This window comes from Callorhinus ursinus, unplaced genomic scaffold (assembly GCF_003265705.2).
Source record: "Callorhinus ursinus isolate GAN/ISIS: 27379988/994484 unplaced genomic scaffold, GSC_fseal_2.0 scaffold66, whole genome shotgun sequence".
In the NCBI taxonomy this organism is placed as follows: domain Eukaryota; kingdom Metazoa; phylum Chordata; class Mammalia; order Carnivora; family Otariidae; genus Callorhinus; species Callorhinus ursinus.
The window spans coordinates 722,861-740,060 of record NW_027397128.1 but is presented as its reverse complement, the minus strand read 5'-3'; the positions used below and the strand labels follow the sequence as shown (position 1 = coordinate 740,060).

The following is a 17,200-nucleotide window of genomic DNA, read 5'->3' as shown; positions in this document are numbered from 1 at the left end:
ACACACACACACACACACACACACACACACACACACACACACACACAGAGAGAGAGAGAGAGAGAGAGAGAGAGAGAGAGTCACAAAAGGACTAAAATGAAGCATATATCAATAAAATGTAGATGTAAAAAATAAAAGTTAAAAGTGACTTAAAAACATAAGTTGGTAAAATAAAAATCTAGTTGAAATAGGAAAAAGTTAACAATAAATAAATGGAAAATTTTAGACTGAAAGATATGAGTCGTGAAAAAACACCTGGAGCTCAATATACTATTTTCCCCTGATGCTGGAGTTTTACAGTCTTGCGGGATCCATAAGCCTGTGGTCCACCTGTTCTTCCAGTCTCTCTTCTGGGGGAGGGGCCTGCTGTGCTTCTTCTCAGGGGTCTTTTCCTGGGTGGGTTGCCCCACCTCTTGTCAGGGGATGGGCTCAGTGGAAGCTGGTCCTCTATGTGACTTTTGCTCCCTGGAGGCTTTCCGTGCCTCCTCAGAGGATCAGAGCAAAAATCACTGAGCCTGGATCTCTGGCCCAGAGGTGGGAGTTTGAGGTCCCCCCTCTTCAATAAACCCTCTGGGACAAACCGTTTTCAATTTTGTGTGTTCCAAACTCTGCTGACTCTTGGGGTTCAAGCCCACTGCAATCCTCTTGGGGTGAGTCCCAGGGACCTGCAAGTGTCACTGCCCTTTGTGTCTTAGCAACTGCGAGTGGTTGTGGGGTTGTGCATGCATCCTGCTGCACTGCTCCCGGTTCATGGCTGGGTGCCACCCTACTGTCTTTTCCTGAGAGTTGTTGCCTGGTCATGGGCACAGTCATTTCGCTCCTCCAAGGGGATGGTAAATGGCCCACACGTTCCAGTCCTTTTCAGGGTGCTCAGGCAGGTTGGTCACCCAACTGGCCTGTCTCACCCTTTATGGTGACCCAAGCTGAGAGTCCCTTGTGGGCTGGCTGACCATCACCAGTTTTGCAACTCCACTGCTTGGGCACTCTATTAGTTCAGTCAAGCCCCTTCTTTCTGTGTCTCCTGGGATTATAAGACCCACCTAAAATTCTGCCTTTTTCATCCCCTGAGCCCCTTTCTGAAAGGGATGTCTCTCACTCGAGCAGTTTTCTAAGGGTTCCAATTTTGTGCTCTCGTGTTACATCACTTTCCAGTTACCAGCTTATGGAAGTTCCCTCCCCCTTCCATTTATCTTCTGATATCTCCTTGCAGATTCATGACTCCACACCTCCTAGCTTGCAAAAAGGGTCACTTTTCTTCTCATAGAGTTCATATATATTTTCTTAAATCTCGGGCTGAATTCATGTGTATTCATCATGGTTTGATAGATATCCAGCTAAATTCAAGGGACTGGATGAAATGAGGTCCCCTACTCTTCCTCTGTCTTGCCTTACCTCTCTATACCAGCTCTTCTTTATCCATTCATCAGTCAATGGACATTTGGGCTCTCTCCATGGTTTGGCTATTGTTGATAATGCTGCTATAAACATGAGGTGCGTGTATCATTTCATATCATATTTTTGTATCCTTTGGGTAAATGCCTAGTAGTGCAATTGCTGGATTGTAGGGTAGTTCTATTTTTAACTTGTTGAGGAACCTCCAAACTGTTCTCCAGAGTGACTGCACCAGTTTGTATTCCCAACAGTGAAAAAAGGTTCCCCTTTCTCCATACCCTCACCAACACCTGTTGTTTATTGTAGAGTTAATTTTAGCCATTTGACAGGTGTGAGGTGGTATCTCATCATGGTTTTGATTTATATTTCCCTAATGATGAGTGATGTTGAGCACCTTTCCATGTATCTGTTAGCTATCTGATGTCTTCTTTGGAAAAATGTTTATTCATGTATTCTGCCCATTTATTAACTGGGTTATTATTATTATTTTTTTTGGAGTAAGTTCATTATAGATTTTGGATACTAACCAACCCTTTATCATATGTCATTTACGAATATCTTCTCCCATTTCATAGTTTGCCTTTTGGCTTTCACTGTGCAGAAGCTTTTCATCTTGAAGTCTCAATAGTTTATATTTGCTTTTGTTTCCCTTGCCGCCAACAACGTTTCTAATAAGTAGTTGCTATGGCAGAGGTCAAAGAAGATTCTCCCCATGTTCTCCTCTAGGATCTTGATGGTTTCCTGTCTCACATTTAGGTCTTTCATCCATTTTGAGGGTTTGTGTGTGTGTGTGTGTGTGTGTGTGTGTGTGTGTGTGTGGTGTAAGAACGTTTCATGTTTCTGCATGTGGCTGTCCAATTTTCCCAACACCATTTGTTGAAGACACTGTCTTTTTTCCACTGGATATTCTTTCCTGCTGTGTTGAAGATTAGTTGACCATATAGTTGTGGGTCCATTTCTGGGTTCTCTATTCTGTTCCATTGATCTATGTGTCTGTTTTTGTGCCAGTACCCTACTGTCTCTATGATTACAGTTTTGTAATATAGCTTGAAATCTGGAATTGTGATGTCTCCAGTTTTTTCTTTTGCAGGATTGCTTTGGCTATTTGGGGTCTTTTCTGGTTCCATACTAGTTTTAGGATTGTTTGTTCTAGTTCTTTGAAAAATGCTGGTGGTATTTTACTAAGGATTGTATTAAATGTGTAGATTGCTTTGGGTAGTATAGACATTTTACACAATGTTTTTTCTTCCAATTCATGAGCATGGAATGTTTTCCATTTCATTGTATCCTCTTCAATTTCTTTCATAAGTGTTCTATATTTTTCAGAATACAGATCTTTTACCTCTTTATTTAGGTTTATTCCTAGGTATCTTATGGTTTTCGGTTCACTTGTGAATGGGATAGAGTCCTTAATATCTTTTTTTTTCTGTTTTGTAATTGTTGTATAGAAATGCAACAGATTTCTGAACATTGATTTTATATCCTGCAATATTGCTAAATCCATGTATTACCTCTAGCAATTATTTGGTGGAGTCTTTTGGGTTTTATACATAAAGTACCATGTCATCTGAAAAGAGTGAAAGTTTGACTTCTTCCTTGCCAATTTGAAAGCCTTTTATTTCTTTTTGTTGTCTGGCTGCTGAGGCTAAGTCTTCAAGTATTATGTAAAATAGTAATGGTGAGAGTGGACATTCTTGTATTCCTCCTGACCATAGGGGAAAGGTTCTCAGTTTTTCACCATTGAGGATGTTATTAGCTGTGAGTCTTTTGTATATGGCCTTTATGATGTTGAAATATATTCCATTTATCCCTACATTTTAGAGGGATTTCATCAGGAAAGGATGCTGTATTTTGTCAGTGAAAGGATTGAGGGGAACATGTCAGTGATTGAGGGGAACATACGGTTCTTAACATTTCTTTTATTAATCTGGTGTATCACGTTGATATATTTGCAAATGTTGAACCAACCCTGCAGCCCAGGAATAACTCCCACTTAATCGTGTTGAATAATTCTTTTAATGTACTGTTGAGTTCGATTTTCTAGTATTTTATTGATAATTTTTGCATTCATGTCATTCTCCTTTTTAGTGGGGTTTTTGTCTGGTTTTAGAATCATGGTAATGCTGCCTTTGCAAAATGAATTTGGAATATTTCCTTCCATTTCTATGTTTTGGAACATTTTGAGGATAATAGGCATTAACTCTTTAAATGTCTGGTAGTATTCCCCTGGGTATCTGACAGTGGACTTTTGTTTATTGGGAGAGTTTTGATTACTGAGTCAATTTCTTTGCTGGTAATTGTCTGTTCAAATTTTTTATTTCCACCTGTTTTAGTTTTGGTAGTCTGTAGGTTTCTAGGAATTTACCCATTTCTTCCAGTTTGCCCAGTTTGTTGGTATATAATTGTTCATAGTATTCTCTTATAATTGTTTGTTTTTCTGTGCTGTTGGTTGTGAACGCTCCACTTTCATTCCTGATCTAACTATTCTGGTTCCTTCTCTTTTCTTTTTCATAACTCTGGCTAAGGGTTTATTGATTTTACTAATTCTTTCATAGAACCAGTTCTTAGTTTCATTAATTCATTCTACTATTTGTTTTGTTTTTATATCATTTTTTTTCTGCTCTAATTTTTACTGTTTCCATTCTTCTGCTGGCTTTAGGCTTTATTTGCTGTTCCTTTCGTAGTTCCTTTACAGGTAAGGTTAATGCGTATTTGAGAATTATCTTTTGTTGAGGTAGACTTGTATTACAATATACCTCTCTCTTATGACTGCCTCTGTTGCATCCCAAAGGTATTGGGCTGTTATGTTTTCATTTTCATTTACTTCAATATACGTTTTAAATTTCTTCTTTAGGGCACCTGGGTGGCTCAGTCATTAAGCATCTGCCTTTGGCTCAGGTCATGGTCCCAGGGTCCTGTTGATTGAGTCCTGCATCAGGCTTCCTGCTTGTCAAGAAGCCTGCTTCTCCCTCTCCCACTACCCCACTTGTGTTCCCTCTCTCACTGTGTCTCTCTCTGTCAAAAAAATAAATAAAATCTTAAAAAAATAAATTTCTTTAATTTCCTGGTTAACCCATTCATTACTTAATAGGAGGTTCTTTAACATCCATGTATTTGTGTTATTTCTAAATTTTATTCTTATAGTTGTTTTCATGCTTCATAGTGTTTTGGTTTGAGAATATACATGGCATAATGTTAATCTTTCTGTACTTTTGAGGGCTGATTTGTGACCCAGTATGTGATCTACTCTGGAGCATGTTTCATGTGCATATGAAAAGAATGTGTATTCTGCTGCTTCAGGATAAAATGTTCTGAATATATTTGTTAAGTCCATCTGGTCCAGGGTGTCATTCAAAGCCTTTGTTTCCTTGTTGTTTTCACCTGAGATGAGACCATGAGATAATGAGATCTTCTATTGCTAAAACTGGGGTGTTAAAATCCCCTACTATTATTGTATTATTGTTGATGAGTTTCCTTAAGTTTGTTATTAGTTGACTAATATATTTGGGTGCTCTCAAGTTAGGGGCATAAATATTTACAATTGTTAGATCTTGGTGGACAGATATCTTAATTATGATATAATGTCCTTCTTCATTTCTTGTTACAGTCTTTGCTTTAAAATATAGTTTGTCTGATATAAGTATTGTTACTCAGGTTTTTTTCCGAGGTCCATTAGCATGAGAGATGATTCTCCATTCCTTCACTTTCAATCTGCAGGTGTCTTTAGTTCTAAAATAAGTCTGTAAGGTAAAGGATCTGTACTCTGAAAACTATAGGACATTTATGAAAGAAATCGAGGAAGACACAAAGAAATGGGGAAAAAATTCCATGCTCATAGATTGGAGAAACAAATACTGTGAAAATGTCTATGCTACCCAAAACAATCCACACATTTAATGCAATCCCTATCAAAAGATGATTGACATTTTTCACAGAGCTGAACAAATAATCCTAAAATTTTTATGGAACCAGAAAAGACCCATATTAGCCAAAGGAACATTGAAAAAGAAAATCAAAGCTGACATCTTCACAATTCCGGACTTCAAGTTGCATTACAAAGCTCTGATCATCAAAGCAACATGGTACTGGCACAAAAACAGACACAAAGATCAAGGGAACAGAATAGAGAACCCAGAAATGGACTCTCAACTGTATGGTCAACTAATCCTTCACAAGAAGGAAAGAATATCGAATGGAAAAAAGACTGTCTCTTCAACAAATGGTGTTAGGAAAATTGGACAGCTACATGCAAAAGAATGAAACTGGACCATTTTCTTACACAATACACAAAAATAAATTCATAATAGAAGACCTAAACGTGAGCCAGGAATCAATCAGAATCCTAGAAGAGAATACAGGCAACATCTTTGACCTTGGCCACAGCAACTTCTTGCTAGACCCTTTTCCAAAGACAATGGAAACAAAAGCAAAAATGAACTATTGGGAATTCATCAAGATAAAAACCTTTTGCATAGGAGAGGAAACAGTCAACAAAAATAAAAGGCAACCTGTGGAATGGGAGAAGATACTTGCAAATGTCTTATCAGATACAGTGCTAGTATCCAAAATCTTCAAAGTACTTATCAAACTCAACACCTAAAAAATTGAATAATCCAGTTAGGAAATGGGCAGAACATTTTTCCAAAGAAGACATTCAGATGGCTAAAAGACACACGAAAAAACGCTCAACATCATTTGACATTAGGGAAATACAAATCAAAATCACAATGAGATATCACCTCACACCAGTAAGAATGGCTAAAATTAGTAAGTCAGGAAACAACAAATGTTGGCAAGGATGCAGAGAAGGCGGCCCTCTTACACTGCTGGTGGGAATGCAAGCTGGTACAGCCACTCTGGAAAACAGTATGGCGGTTCCTCAAGACATTAAAAATAGAGCTGCTTTATGGCCTAGCAATTGCATTACTGGGTATTTACCCCAAAGGTACCGAGGTAGTGAAAAGAAGGGGCACCTGCACCTCAATGTCTATAGCAGCAGTGTCCACAATAGCCAAACTATGGAAAAAGCCCAGATGTCCATCAAAAGATGAATGGATAAAGAAGTTGTTGTATAGGGAAGCAAGATGACAGAGGAGTAGGGGACCCTGTTTCAACTGGTCCCCTGAATTTAACTGGATATCTATAAAACCATTTTGCACACCCATAAAATCAGCCTGAGATTTAAGAATACATATCTAGATCTCTACAAGCAGAAAAGTGACTGCTTTTTGCAAGGTAGGACATGCAGAGTCGTGAGTCTGTGAGGAGATATGGAAAGATAAACAGAAGTGGGAGGGAGCCTTCATAAACTGGCTCCTGGAAAGTGATAGAACACTAGAGCACAAAATTGGAAACCTTAGAAATCTGCTCTAGTGAGAGACATCCCTCTCTGAAAGGGGATCTGGGAATGAAAAGGCTGAATTCTAGGTAGGGCATTGTGGTCTCCACATTTGAGGAGTCACAGATTGAATGGGGATGCCTGAACCAGTACAGTGCCCAATCAGTGGAGCCAGGAAATGGGTTATGGTCAGAGAGCCCAGGAAGTGACTCTCAGCTTAGGTCACCATAAACCAAGGTCAGGGCCAGTTGGTAATTGCTCTTGTCCTGAGCAGCATGAAAAAGACTGAAACCTGCGCCTGTGACTGGGCAAAAGCTCTCAGGGCAGTAGCGGCCCAGAAAGGACATTAGGGCGGCACCCAGACATGATCCAGGAGCTTCAGGTAAGACTGCAAGCCCATGACCCCTTGCAGTTCTAGAGTCACAAAGGGCAGTGGCACTCCCAGGCCCCTGGGACTACCTCTGAGAGAGTTGCAGTGGGAGTGCACTTTGGGAGACTGCAGTTTTTGGCACATACAGAAGAGAAGACTGTCCTGGAGGGTTTATTAAAGAAGGGCATCTTTCTGCTCTGGGCCAGAAGCTTGGGCACAGCCATTTTTGCTCTGATCCTCTGAAGAGGCATGCAAAGCCTCTAGGGAACAAAAGCTACATGGGGGGACCAGTTTGCACGGAGCCCATCCCCCTGAAAGGGGGTGGGACAACTCCCCCCAGGCAGGGATACTGGAGAAACACTGCAGCAGGCCCCTCCTCGAGAAGACAGTCTGGAAGAACAGATGGAAAACAAACCTATGGATCCCACAAGACTGTAAAATTCCAATGCCAGGGGAAAATTGTATATTGAGCTCCAGGTGTACCCTCAAGACTCATTTATTTTTCAGATAAAATTCTTCTTTTCTTTTTTCCTTTTTCTTATGCTTTTTATCCTTTTACCCTTTTCTCATTTCAACTAGCTGCCTATTATACCAACTTATGTTTCATAGTCACTTTTTAACTTGTATTTTTTCACATCTATACTTTTTTATAGATATATGCTTGATTTTAGTCCTTTTTTCATTCTTTTCAATTTTATCTTTATATATATGTGTGTGTGTGTTTTACTTTCCTTGCAATTTTGGGATGTAGTGTCTTCTAAGACAGGGACCAAAATTCACTCAGGAACAAGTGGAAGACCCCACTTTGTCCAAATAGCCAGATTATAGTCCCTCTTCCCTCCCCCCCTTTTTTAAAAAAAATTATTCTTGTGTTTCATTTTGGCTTTGTTTTTCTGTGGTAGTTTCCAACCACTCAAGATTTTGCTAGGGCCCATCTTGTTTGGGTCATGGTTGATATTTTGGACTCTGTTCATTCACCCACACATCGTTCTCTGGACAGAATGACAAGAGGAAGAAACTCAAACGAAAAAGAAGCAGAGGCAGTGTTCTCTGCCACAGAGTTAATTGATATGAATGTAAATATGGTGTCAGAGATAGAATTCAGGATAGAAATCATAAAATTAATAGCTAGGCTTTAAAAAGCATAAGTGACAATATAGAATCTCCAAGGGCAGAAATGAGATCTAATCAGGCTGAACTTAAAAATGCTATGAATGAGATCCAATCTAAACTGGATAATCTAACAGCTAGGGTCAATGAGGCAGAAGAGCGAAAAAGTGATCTAGAAGATAAGCTGATGTAAAGGAAAGAAGTTGAGGAAAACAGAAATAGACAGCCAATAGCCCGTGAAAAAAGGCTTGGAGAGATTGATTCCATGAAAAGTTCTAATGTCAGAATTATTGGGATCCCTGAGGGGGTGGAGGGAGAGAGGAGGCTAGAAGGTATATTTGGGCAAATCATAGCTGAGAACTTCCCTAATTTGGGGAAGGGAACAAGCATTCATGTCCAAGAGTTAGAGAGGATCCCTCCCAAATCAATAAAAATACACCAACACCCTGACATATAATAGTGAAGCTTGCAAATCTTACAGCCAAAGAAACTATCCTGAGAGTAGGGAAAGGAGGTTCCTTATGTATGGAGGGAGGAACATCAGAATAACCTGAGACCTATCCACAGAAACCTGGCAAGTCAGAAAGGGCTGGCAAGACATATTCAGGATATTAAATGAGAAGAACATGCATCCAAGAATACTTTATCTAGTAAGGCTGTCATTCAGAAAGGATGGAGAGATATAAAGCTTCCAGGAAAGGCAGAAACTGAAAGAAGTCGTGACCACCAAGCCAGCCCTGCAAGAAATATTAAGGGAGATTCTGTATGCAAAGAGAGACCCCAAGAATAATATAAAACAGAAAGTAATGGAGACAAGCTACAGAAACAGGATCTTTACAGGCAATACAAAGGCACTAAGTTCATGTCTTTCAATAGTTACTCCAAATGAAAATGGGCTGAATGCTCCCATGAAAAGACACAGGGTTTCAGATTAAATAAAAAAGCAGCACCCATCTATATTATGTCAACAAGAGACTCATTTTGAACCTAAAAGCCCCTCCAGATTGAAAGTGAGTTTGATGGAGAACAATTTACAATGCCAATGGACTTCAAAAGAAAGCTGGGATAACAATCCTCGTATCAGACAAATTAGATATTAAACCAAAGACTAGTAAAAGTAGAAGGACACTATATCATACTGAAAGGGTCTACCCAACAAGAAGATCTAACAATGGTAAATATCTATGACCCCAACATGGGAGCAACCAATTACATAAACCAACTAATAACCAAAATAAAGAAACCTATAGATAATAAGACATTAATAGTAGGAGACTTCAACACTTCACTCACAGCAATAGACAGATCATCTAAGCAGAAGATCAACAAAGAGACAAGAGCTTTGAATGACAAATTGGACCTGATGGACTTTGTAGTTATATACAGAACATTGTATCCTAAGAAAACAGAATACTCATTCTTCTCGAGTGCACATGGAACTTTCTCCAGAATAGATCACATACTGGGACACAAGTCAGGTCTCGAAAGATAGCAAAAGATCGAGATTATTCCCTGCATATTTTCAGACCACAATGCTTTGAAACAGGAACTCAATGACAAGAAGAAATTTGGAAGGAAATCAAACACTTGGAGTTTGAGAGCATCCTGCTAAAGAATGAATGGGTCAACCAGGAAATTAAAGAAAAACTTAAACAATTCATTGAAACCAATGGAAATGAAAAGAAATTGGTCCAAAACCTCTGGGAAACAGCAAAGGCGATCCTAAGAGGGAAGTACAAAGTCATCCAAGTATCTCTCAAAAAATCAGAAAAATGCCAAATGCACAAGTTAAACTTACAACTAAAGGACGTGAAGAAAGAACAGCAAATAAAGCCTAAACCAAGCAGAAGAGAAATAATAAAGATTAGAGCAGAAATCAATGAAATAGAGACTAGAAAAACAGTAGAACTAGTAAAACTAGAAGTTGGTTCTTTGAAAGAACTAATAAGATCAATAAACCTCTGGCCAGACTTACCCAAAAGAACAGAGAAAGGACACAAATTAATAAAATTATGAATGAAAGTGGAGAGGTCATGACTAATACCAAGGAAATAGAGACAGTTGTTAGAACTTATTACCAGCAGCTATATGCCAAAAAATTAGGCAATCAGGAAGAAAAGGATGCATTCCTGGAAACTTATAACCTACCAAGACTGAAATCGGAAGAGGCAGGCAATCTGAACAGACCCATAACCAGCAAGGAAATTGAAGCAGTAATCAAAAACCTCCCAAAGAACAAGTCAAGGGCCAGATGGCTTCCCAGTACAATTCTACCAAACATTTAAAGAAGAAATAATACCTAAACTACTGAAGCTGTTTCAAAAAGTAGAAACCGAAGGAAAACCTCTAAACTCATTTCATGAGTCCAAAAGACCCCATCAAAAAGGAAAATTACAGACCAATATCCCTGATGAATATGGATGCCAAAATACTCAACAAGATCCCAGTCAATAGGATCCAACAGTACATTGAAAGGATTATTGACCACGACCATGTGGGATTTATTCCTGGGATGCAAGTGTGGTTCAACATTTGCAAACCAATCAACGTAATAGATTACATTAACAAAAGAAGAAACAAGAACCATATGATCCTCTCAACTGATGCAAAAAAAGCACTTGACAAAATACAGCACCCTTTCCTGATTAAAACTCTTCCAAGTATAGGGATAGAGGGAACATACCTCAATATCATAAGAGCCATCTATGAAAAGCCCATGACGAATATCATTCTCAATGGGGAAAAGCTGAGAGCTTTTACCTTAAGGTCAGGAACACAACAGAGATACCCACTCTCACCACTGGTGTTCAACATAGTACTAGAAGTCCTAGCCTTAGCAGTCAGAGAACAAAAAGAAATAAAAGGCATTCAAATTGTCAAAGAAGAAGTCAAAATTTCTCTCTTTGCAGGTGACATGATACTTTATGTGGAAAACCCAAAAGACCACCCCAATATTGCTAGAACTCATATATCAATTCAGCAACGTGGCAGGATACAAAATCAATGCATAGGTCAATTGCATTTCTACAAACTAACAATGTGACTGAAGAAAGAGAAATTAAGGAATCAATTCCATTTACAATGGCACCAAAAACCATAAGATACTAGGAAGAAACCTAACCAAAGAGGGAAAGGTTCTGTACTCTAGAAACTATAGAACTTATGAAAGAAATTGAGGAAGACACAAAGAGATAGAAAAACATTCCATGCTCAGGGATTGGAAGAATAAACATTGCGAAAATGTCTGTGCTGCCCAGAGCAATCTACACTTCTCAATGCCATCCCTATTAAAATACCATTGCCATTTTTCAAGAAGCTAGAACAATCCTAAAATTTGTATGGAATCAGAAAAGACCCTGAACTGCCAAGGGAATGTTGAAAAAGAAAAACAAAGCTGGGGGCATCACATTCCCTGGCTTCAAGCTATATTACAAACTGTGATCACCAAGACAGCATGGTATTGACACACAAACAGACACGTAGGCCAATGGAAAAGAATAAGAATAGAGAATACAGAAATGGACCCTCACCTCTATGGTCAACTAATCCTCAACAAAGCAAGAAAGAACATCCAATGGAAAAAGACAGTCTCTTCAATAAATGGTGTTGGGAAAATTGGACAGCCACCCACAGAAGAATCAGACTGGATCATTCTCTTAAACCATACACAAAAATAAACTCAAAATGGATGAAAGTCCTAAATGTGAGCCAGGAATCCATCAAAATCCTAGAGGAGAACATAGGCAGTAACAACTTTGACATCGGCCACAGGGAAAAAAAGCAAAAATGAACTTTTGGGACTTCATCAAGATAAAATGTTTCTGCACAGCAAAGGAAACAGTCAACAAAACTAAGAGATAACCCACGGAATGGGAGAAATATTTGCAAATGACGTTATAGATAAAGGGCTGGTACCTGTGATATATAAGGAACTTCTCAAACTCAATGTCCAAAGAACAAATAATCCAGTCAAGAAATGTGCAGAAGTCATGAACAAACACTTCTCCAGAGAAGACATTTAAATGGCTAACGGACATATGAAAAAATGTTCACCATCCCTAGCCATCAGGGAAATACAAATCAAAACCACAATGAGATACCACCTTCCACCAGTTAGAATGGCTAAAATTAACAAGACAGGAAACAACCAGGGTTGGTGAGGATTTGGAGAAAGGGGAACCCTCTTACACTGATGGTGGGAATACAAGCTAGTACAGCCACTCTGGAAAACAGTATGGAGGTTTCTCAAGATGTTAAAAATAGAATCACCCTACAACCTAGCATTTGCACTACTGTGTATTTACCCCAAAGAAACAGTTTTTGTGAAAGGAAAGGGCACCTGCAACCCAATATTCATAGCAGCAATGTCCACAATAGCCGAACTGTGGAAGGAGATGAGATGCCCTTCAACAGAAGAATGGAGAAAGAAGTTATGGTTCATATATACAATGGGATATTACTCAGCCATCAGAAAGGATGAATACCCACCATTTGCACTGACATGGATTGAACTGGAGGGTATTACAGTAAGTGAAAGAAGTCAATCAGAGAAAGACAATTATGATATGGATTCACTCATATGTGGAATATAAGGATTAGCACAGAGGATCATAGGGGATGGATGGGAAAACTGAATGGGAAGAAATCAGAGAGGGAGACAAACCATGAGAGACTCTTGACTTCAGGAAGCAAACTGAGGGTTACAGAAGGGAGTGGTGTTGGGGGATGTGGTAACTGGTTGATGGGTATTAAGGAGGGCATGTGTTGTGATGAACAACTTTTTTTTTTAGTTTTATATGAAACTAATGAATCATTACATATTACTTAAAAAACTAATGATGTACTTACAGGTAGCTAACTTAACATAATAAAAAATAAAAATAAAATAAAGTAAAACAAAATAAAATGTGGTGTATATGTGTGTGTGTGTGTGTGTGTGTGTGTGTGTGTATACATATATATATATATGATGGAAATTTCCTCAGCCATCAAAAGGTATAGAATCTTACCTTATTCATCAATGTGGGTGGAACTGAAGGGTAATATGCTGAGTGAAATAAGTCAGTCAGAGAAAGACAAGTATCGTATTATTTTACTCATATGTGGAATATAAGAAATAGCACAGAGGCTCATAGGGGAAGGGAGGGAAAACTGAATGGGAAATCATCAGAAAGGGAGATAGGGATACCTGGGTGGCTCTGTCAGTTAAGCATCTGCCTTTGGCTCAGGTCATGATACCAGGGTCCTGGGATTGAGTCCTGAATCAGGGTCTTTGCTCAGCTGGGAGCCTGCTTCTCCTTCTGCCTGCTCACCCTGCTTGTGCTCTCACTCTCTCTCTCTGACACATAATGAAATCTTAAGAAAAAAAAGCGGGGCAAATCATGAGAGACTCTTTAGTAAACAAACTGAGGGTTGCTGTGGGAAAGTGTGTTGGGGGATAGGGTAACTGTGATGTGCATTAAGTAGAGCACACGATGTGATAAGCACTGTGTGTTATATGCAACTGATGAATTACTGAACTGTACATCTGAAATTAATGATGTTGGCTTATTGAAGTTATAAAGAAAAAAAAAGAAGTTGCTGCCTGTGTTCTGCTTAGGATTTGACATATTCCTGTCTCACATTTAGATCTTTCATCCATTTTCAGATTATTTTTGTTTATGGTGCAAGAAAACAGTCCAGATTCATTCTTCCACATGTAGCTGTTCAATTTTCGCAACACCATTTGTGGAAGAGATTGTCCTTATTCCATTAGATATTCTTCCCGCTTTGTTGAAAGTTAGTTGACCATAGCATTGAGTGTCCATTTTTGGGTTCTCTATTCTGTTCCATTGATAAATGTGTCTGTTTTTGTGCTATTACCATAATGTCATGATGATTACAGCCTTGTACTATAGCTTTAAGTACATAATCCTGTTGCTTTCATGTTCGGTTTTCATTTACACCATTCCTCTGGCTGCTATGGGTCTTTTGTGGTTCCATACAAATTTGAGGATTTTTTGTTTCACCTCTGTGAATAATGTGGATGGTATTTTGATAAGCACTGCAGTCCAGTATAAGTTGCTCTGGGTAGCATAGAAATTTTCACAATATTTATTCTTCCAATCCATGAACGTGGAATATTTTTCCATTCCTTTGTGTTTTCATCAATTTCTTTTATAAATGTTCTATAATTTTCAGGGTACAGATACTTCACCACTTTGGTTTGGTTTATTCCTAAGTATCTTATGGTTTTTGGTGCAATTGTAAATGGAATGGATTCCTTGATTTCTCTTTCTTCTGCCTCATTGTTAGTGTACAGAAATACAACTGACTTCTCTGCTTTGATTTTATATCCTGCAACTTTGCTGAATTTTTGTATGAGTTCTAGCAATCTTTTGGTGTAGTCTTTTGGGTTTTCTACATAGAGTATCATGTGGTCTGAGAACAGTGAATGTTTGACTTCTTCTTTGCTGATTTTGCACCTTTTTCTTTTTCTGATTGCTGAGTGTTTTAGTACTATGTGGAACAACAGTGGTGAGAGTAAGACATTCCTGTTGTGTTCCTGACCTTAGGGGAAAAGTTCTCAGTTTTTCCACATTGAGGATGATATTCGCTGTGGGCTTTTCATATATGGCTTTTATCACATTGAGGTATGTTGCTTTTATCAATACATGGTGGACAGTTTTTATAGAGAAAGGATGCTGCTATTAGTTGGTCTTCTAGATCACTGATTCATTCTTCTGCCTCGCTTACCCTAGCTGTTAGATTATCTAGATTAGATTGGATCTCACTGATAGCATTCTTAAATTCTGCCATTTTATCTTTCATTTCTGCCCTTAGAGACGCTGTGTTGCCATTAATTGATTTCTCCTTTCTAGCTATTGACTTCATAACTTCTACCTTGCATTCCATTTCCAACATCTTGGTTATATCTGTATCCATTTGTAATTCTGTGGCAGAAGTCACAGTCTCTGAGTCTTTCTTATTTTGGGCATTCCTCCTCCTAGTGATTCTATTGAGGGGTGGTTGAGGGAATGTACTGAGTCCAAATTACTGACCACAACCCAAGAAAGACGCACCTGTTTTATAGGGACCTTAAGGTTGCCAGTCTCTTGTTCTCACAGCCTGTCTTCTGGGGGAGGGGCTTGCCACACTGTTACTCAGGCAATCCTGTTTGGGCAGAGTTGCCATGCCCTCTGTGTGTGGGGGGGGGATGGTCTCTGTGATAACCGATTTTGGGGGGCTTTATTTCCCTGGCAGTTTTCCCTTGTGGCTTTCCACGTCTCTTCCAAGAGTCAGAGCAGAAGAGATCATTTCCAACACTCTGCCTCAGAGCAGACAGATCACAGTCTGTTCTTCAGTGAGCTCTCCAGGCCACACTATCTCCATTTCTGTCTGTGCTGCTATAAACTGCAGGGTCCTGGGTTGTGTGCCCCTTAGAGGTGCTCCCAGTCCTCACCTCCAGGATGGGGCACAGGGGCACATCTGCACCCTTTGTGCTTCTAAAACTGCCAGTCGCTCCCAGTTCACACACACAGCCCCGCTGTTCCGGGTTTCAGATCTACAGGTGATCAGAAAAGGAAAAGGTAAAGGTAGGTTTGGAATAATTCAGAAGACTTGTGGAAGAAGTTGCCATCTGGGGCAGGCTTGAGATGGGGCAGACAAGCAAAGCCAAGGAGGAGAGATGAGTCTGGCAGGTTTTCAGATGATTCTGATGAAAGCAGAGGAGTGAGAAATTAGTAGAAGTCACTGGAAAAGTTAACTGGAAAAAAGTGTGGGAAATCCTAAATTCTGGAGTTAGAATTTTAAGTAGTATGTCTTTTGCAAAGAGGAGGCATTAATAGGTCTCAAGCAAAGGAGTGGTGTGGCATCGGGAATATTTTCTGAAGGTAAATTTGGCAGCATCATGGGAACTGACTGAATGTATAGAAACTGGAGCCAGAAAGACAAGTTAGAAGACTGACACAATCTTGAGCCAGAAAAAGATGGTGGAGATAGAAATAAGAGAAGAAGGGTAACAGGTAACATTCAGAAGGAAGATTCAATATAACATAGTGTAGAATTAATCTAGGGAAAGGTAAGTGAAGAGGATTTAAACTGCAGTGATACACAGACAGAAGGTTCAGAAGGGTGGAGACAGATGAAAGATCATTGAGTTTCATCCAAAGAACATGATTAACAATGACATCAGTAAAATAAAAGTCCCAGTGAGTATTTATCCTCTGATAACTAAACCCGATATTTTCAAAAGTTATTATGAATCTGGAAGAATGTATATGTTTTCATCTTGAGAGACTTCAGAAGTACTAGGCTTCTGGAAGTTATAATATTGGAATGGCATCTCATTTCCATAGATATGCTCCTCGAAACTGGTCTGCTGAGTGTTCTCATATAGTTCTTTATCAGTTTCTTCTTTAGGTTTGGGAGCAGCACTTTCCACATTTTCATAGCTGCCATGTGTGTTAGTCCCTCTCCCAGAAGATCTGCAGTCTTGGTTCTGAAATGAGATTTTATTCCTTGAGCTGATAGCGAGGAGACTTGAGAGTGTCTTAGTATAGTCTTTTCTCCTGCTGCTTCTCCTTTGCAAGACCCTTGGCAAGGTAAACTGCACTGGATTAGCATGTTTCCAACACCAAACACACCCAATTCCACAGATCAACAAGAGGAAAAGAAGGGAAATTCCTATTGAAGTGGCCACTGATGTATTTCCACAGCTTTTCAACATTTCTGCACAAGCACTGTTGTTTAGTGATATGGGGGAGCCCTTAATGAATTCACAGGTGCAGACAAATGTAATTCCTTTTAGGGTTTTGTTAAAAAGTAATCCTGGAAGCTCTTTTAGGCATTTCTCTTTCAGATGTTGAAGAACATCATTTGGCAAAGTCCTGATACAATTAGAGGAGAGATTGAATAAACTTAGCCTTGGACGATCCTTCTCATTTTATGTGATGCTTTTTATATTACAATCCTTAATGTATAATTGCACTGTGTTGAGGGGATTTTAATTG

The 17,200-nt window shown here is 39.1% G+C and overlaps 1 protein-coding gene across 1 annotated transcript; it reads right to left on the bottom strand.

Moving 5' to 3' along the window:
• Nucleotides 1–16,446: 16,446 nt before the first annotated feature.
• On the bottom strand, nucleotides 16,447–16,917 carry LOC112817000 (protein GAPT-like). Its single transcript, XM_025863856.2, has one exon. The coding sequence runs from the start codon at nucleotides 16,915–16,917 to the stop codon at nucleotides 16,447–16,449; it is 471 nt and encodes a 156-aa protein (XP_025719641.1).
• Nucleotides 16,918–17,200: the final 283 nt, after the last annotated feature.

Coding starts and splice junctions, on each gene's coding strand:
- LOC112817000 (XM_025863856.2), bottom strand. CDS start 16,917: ATGTTGAAAAGCTGTGGAAATACATCAGTGGCCACTTCAATAGGAATT.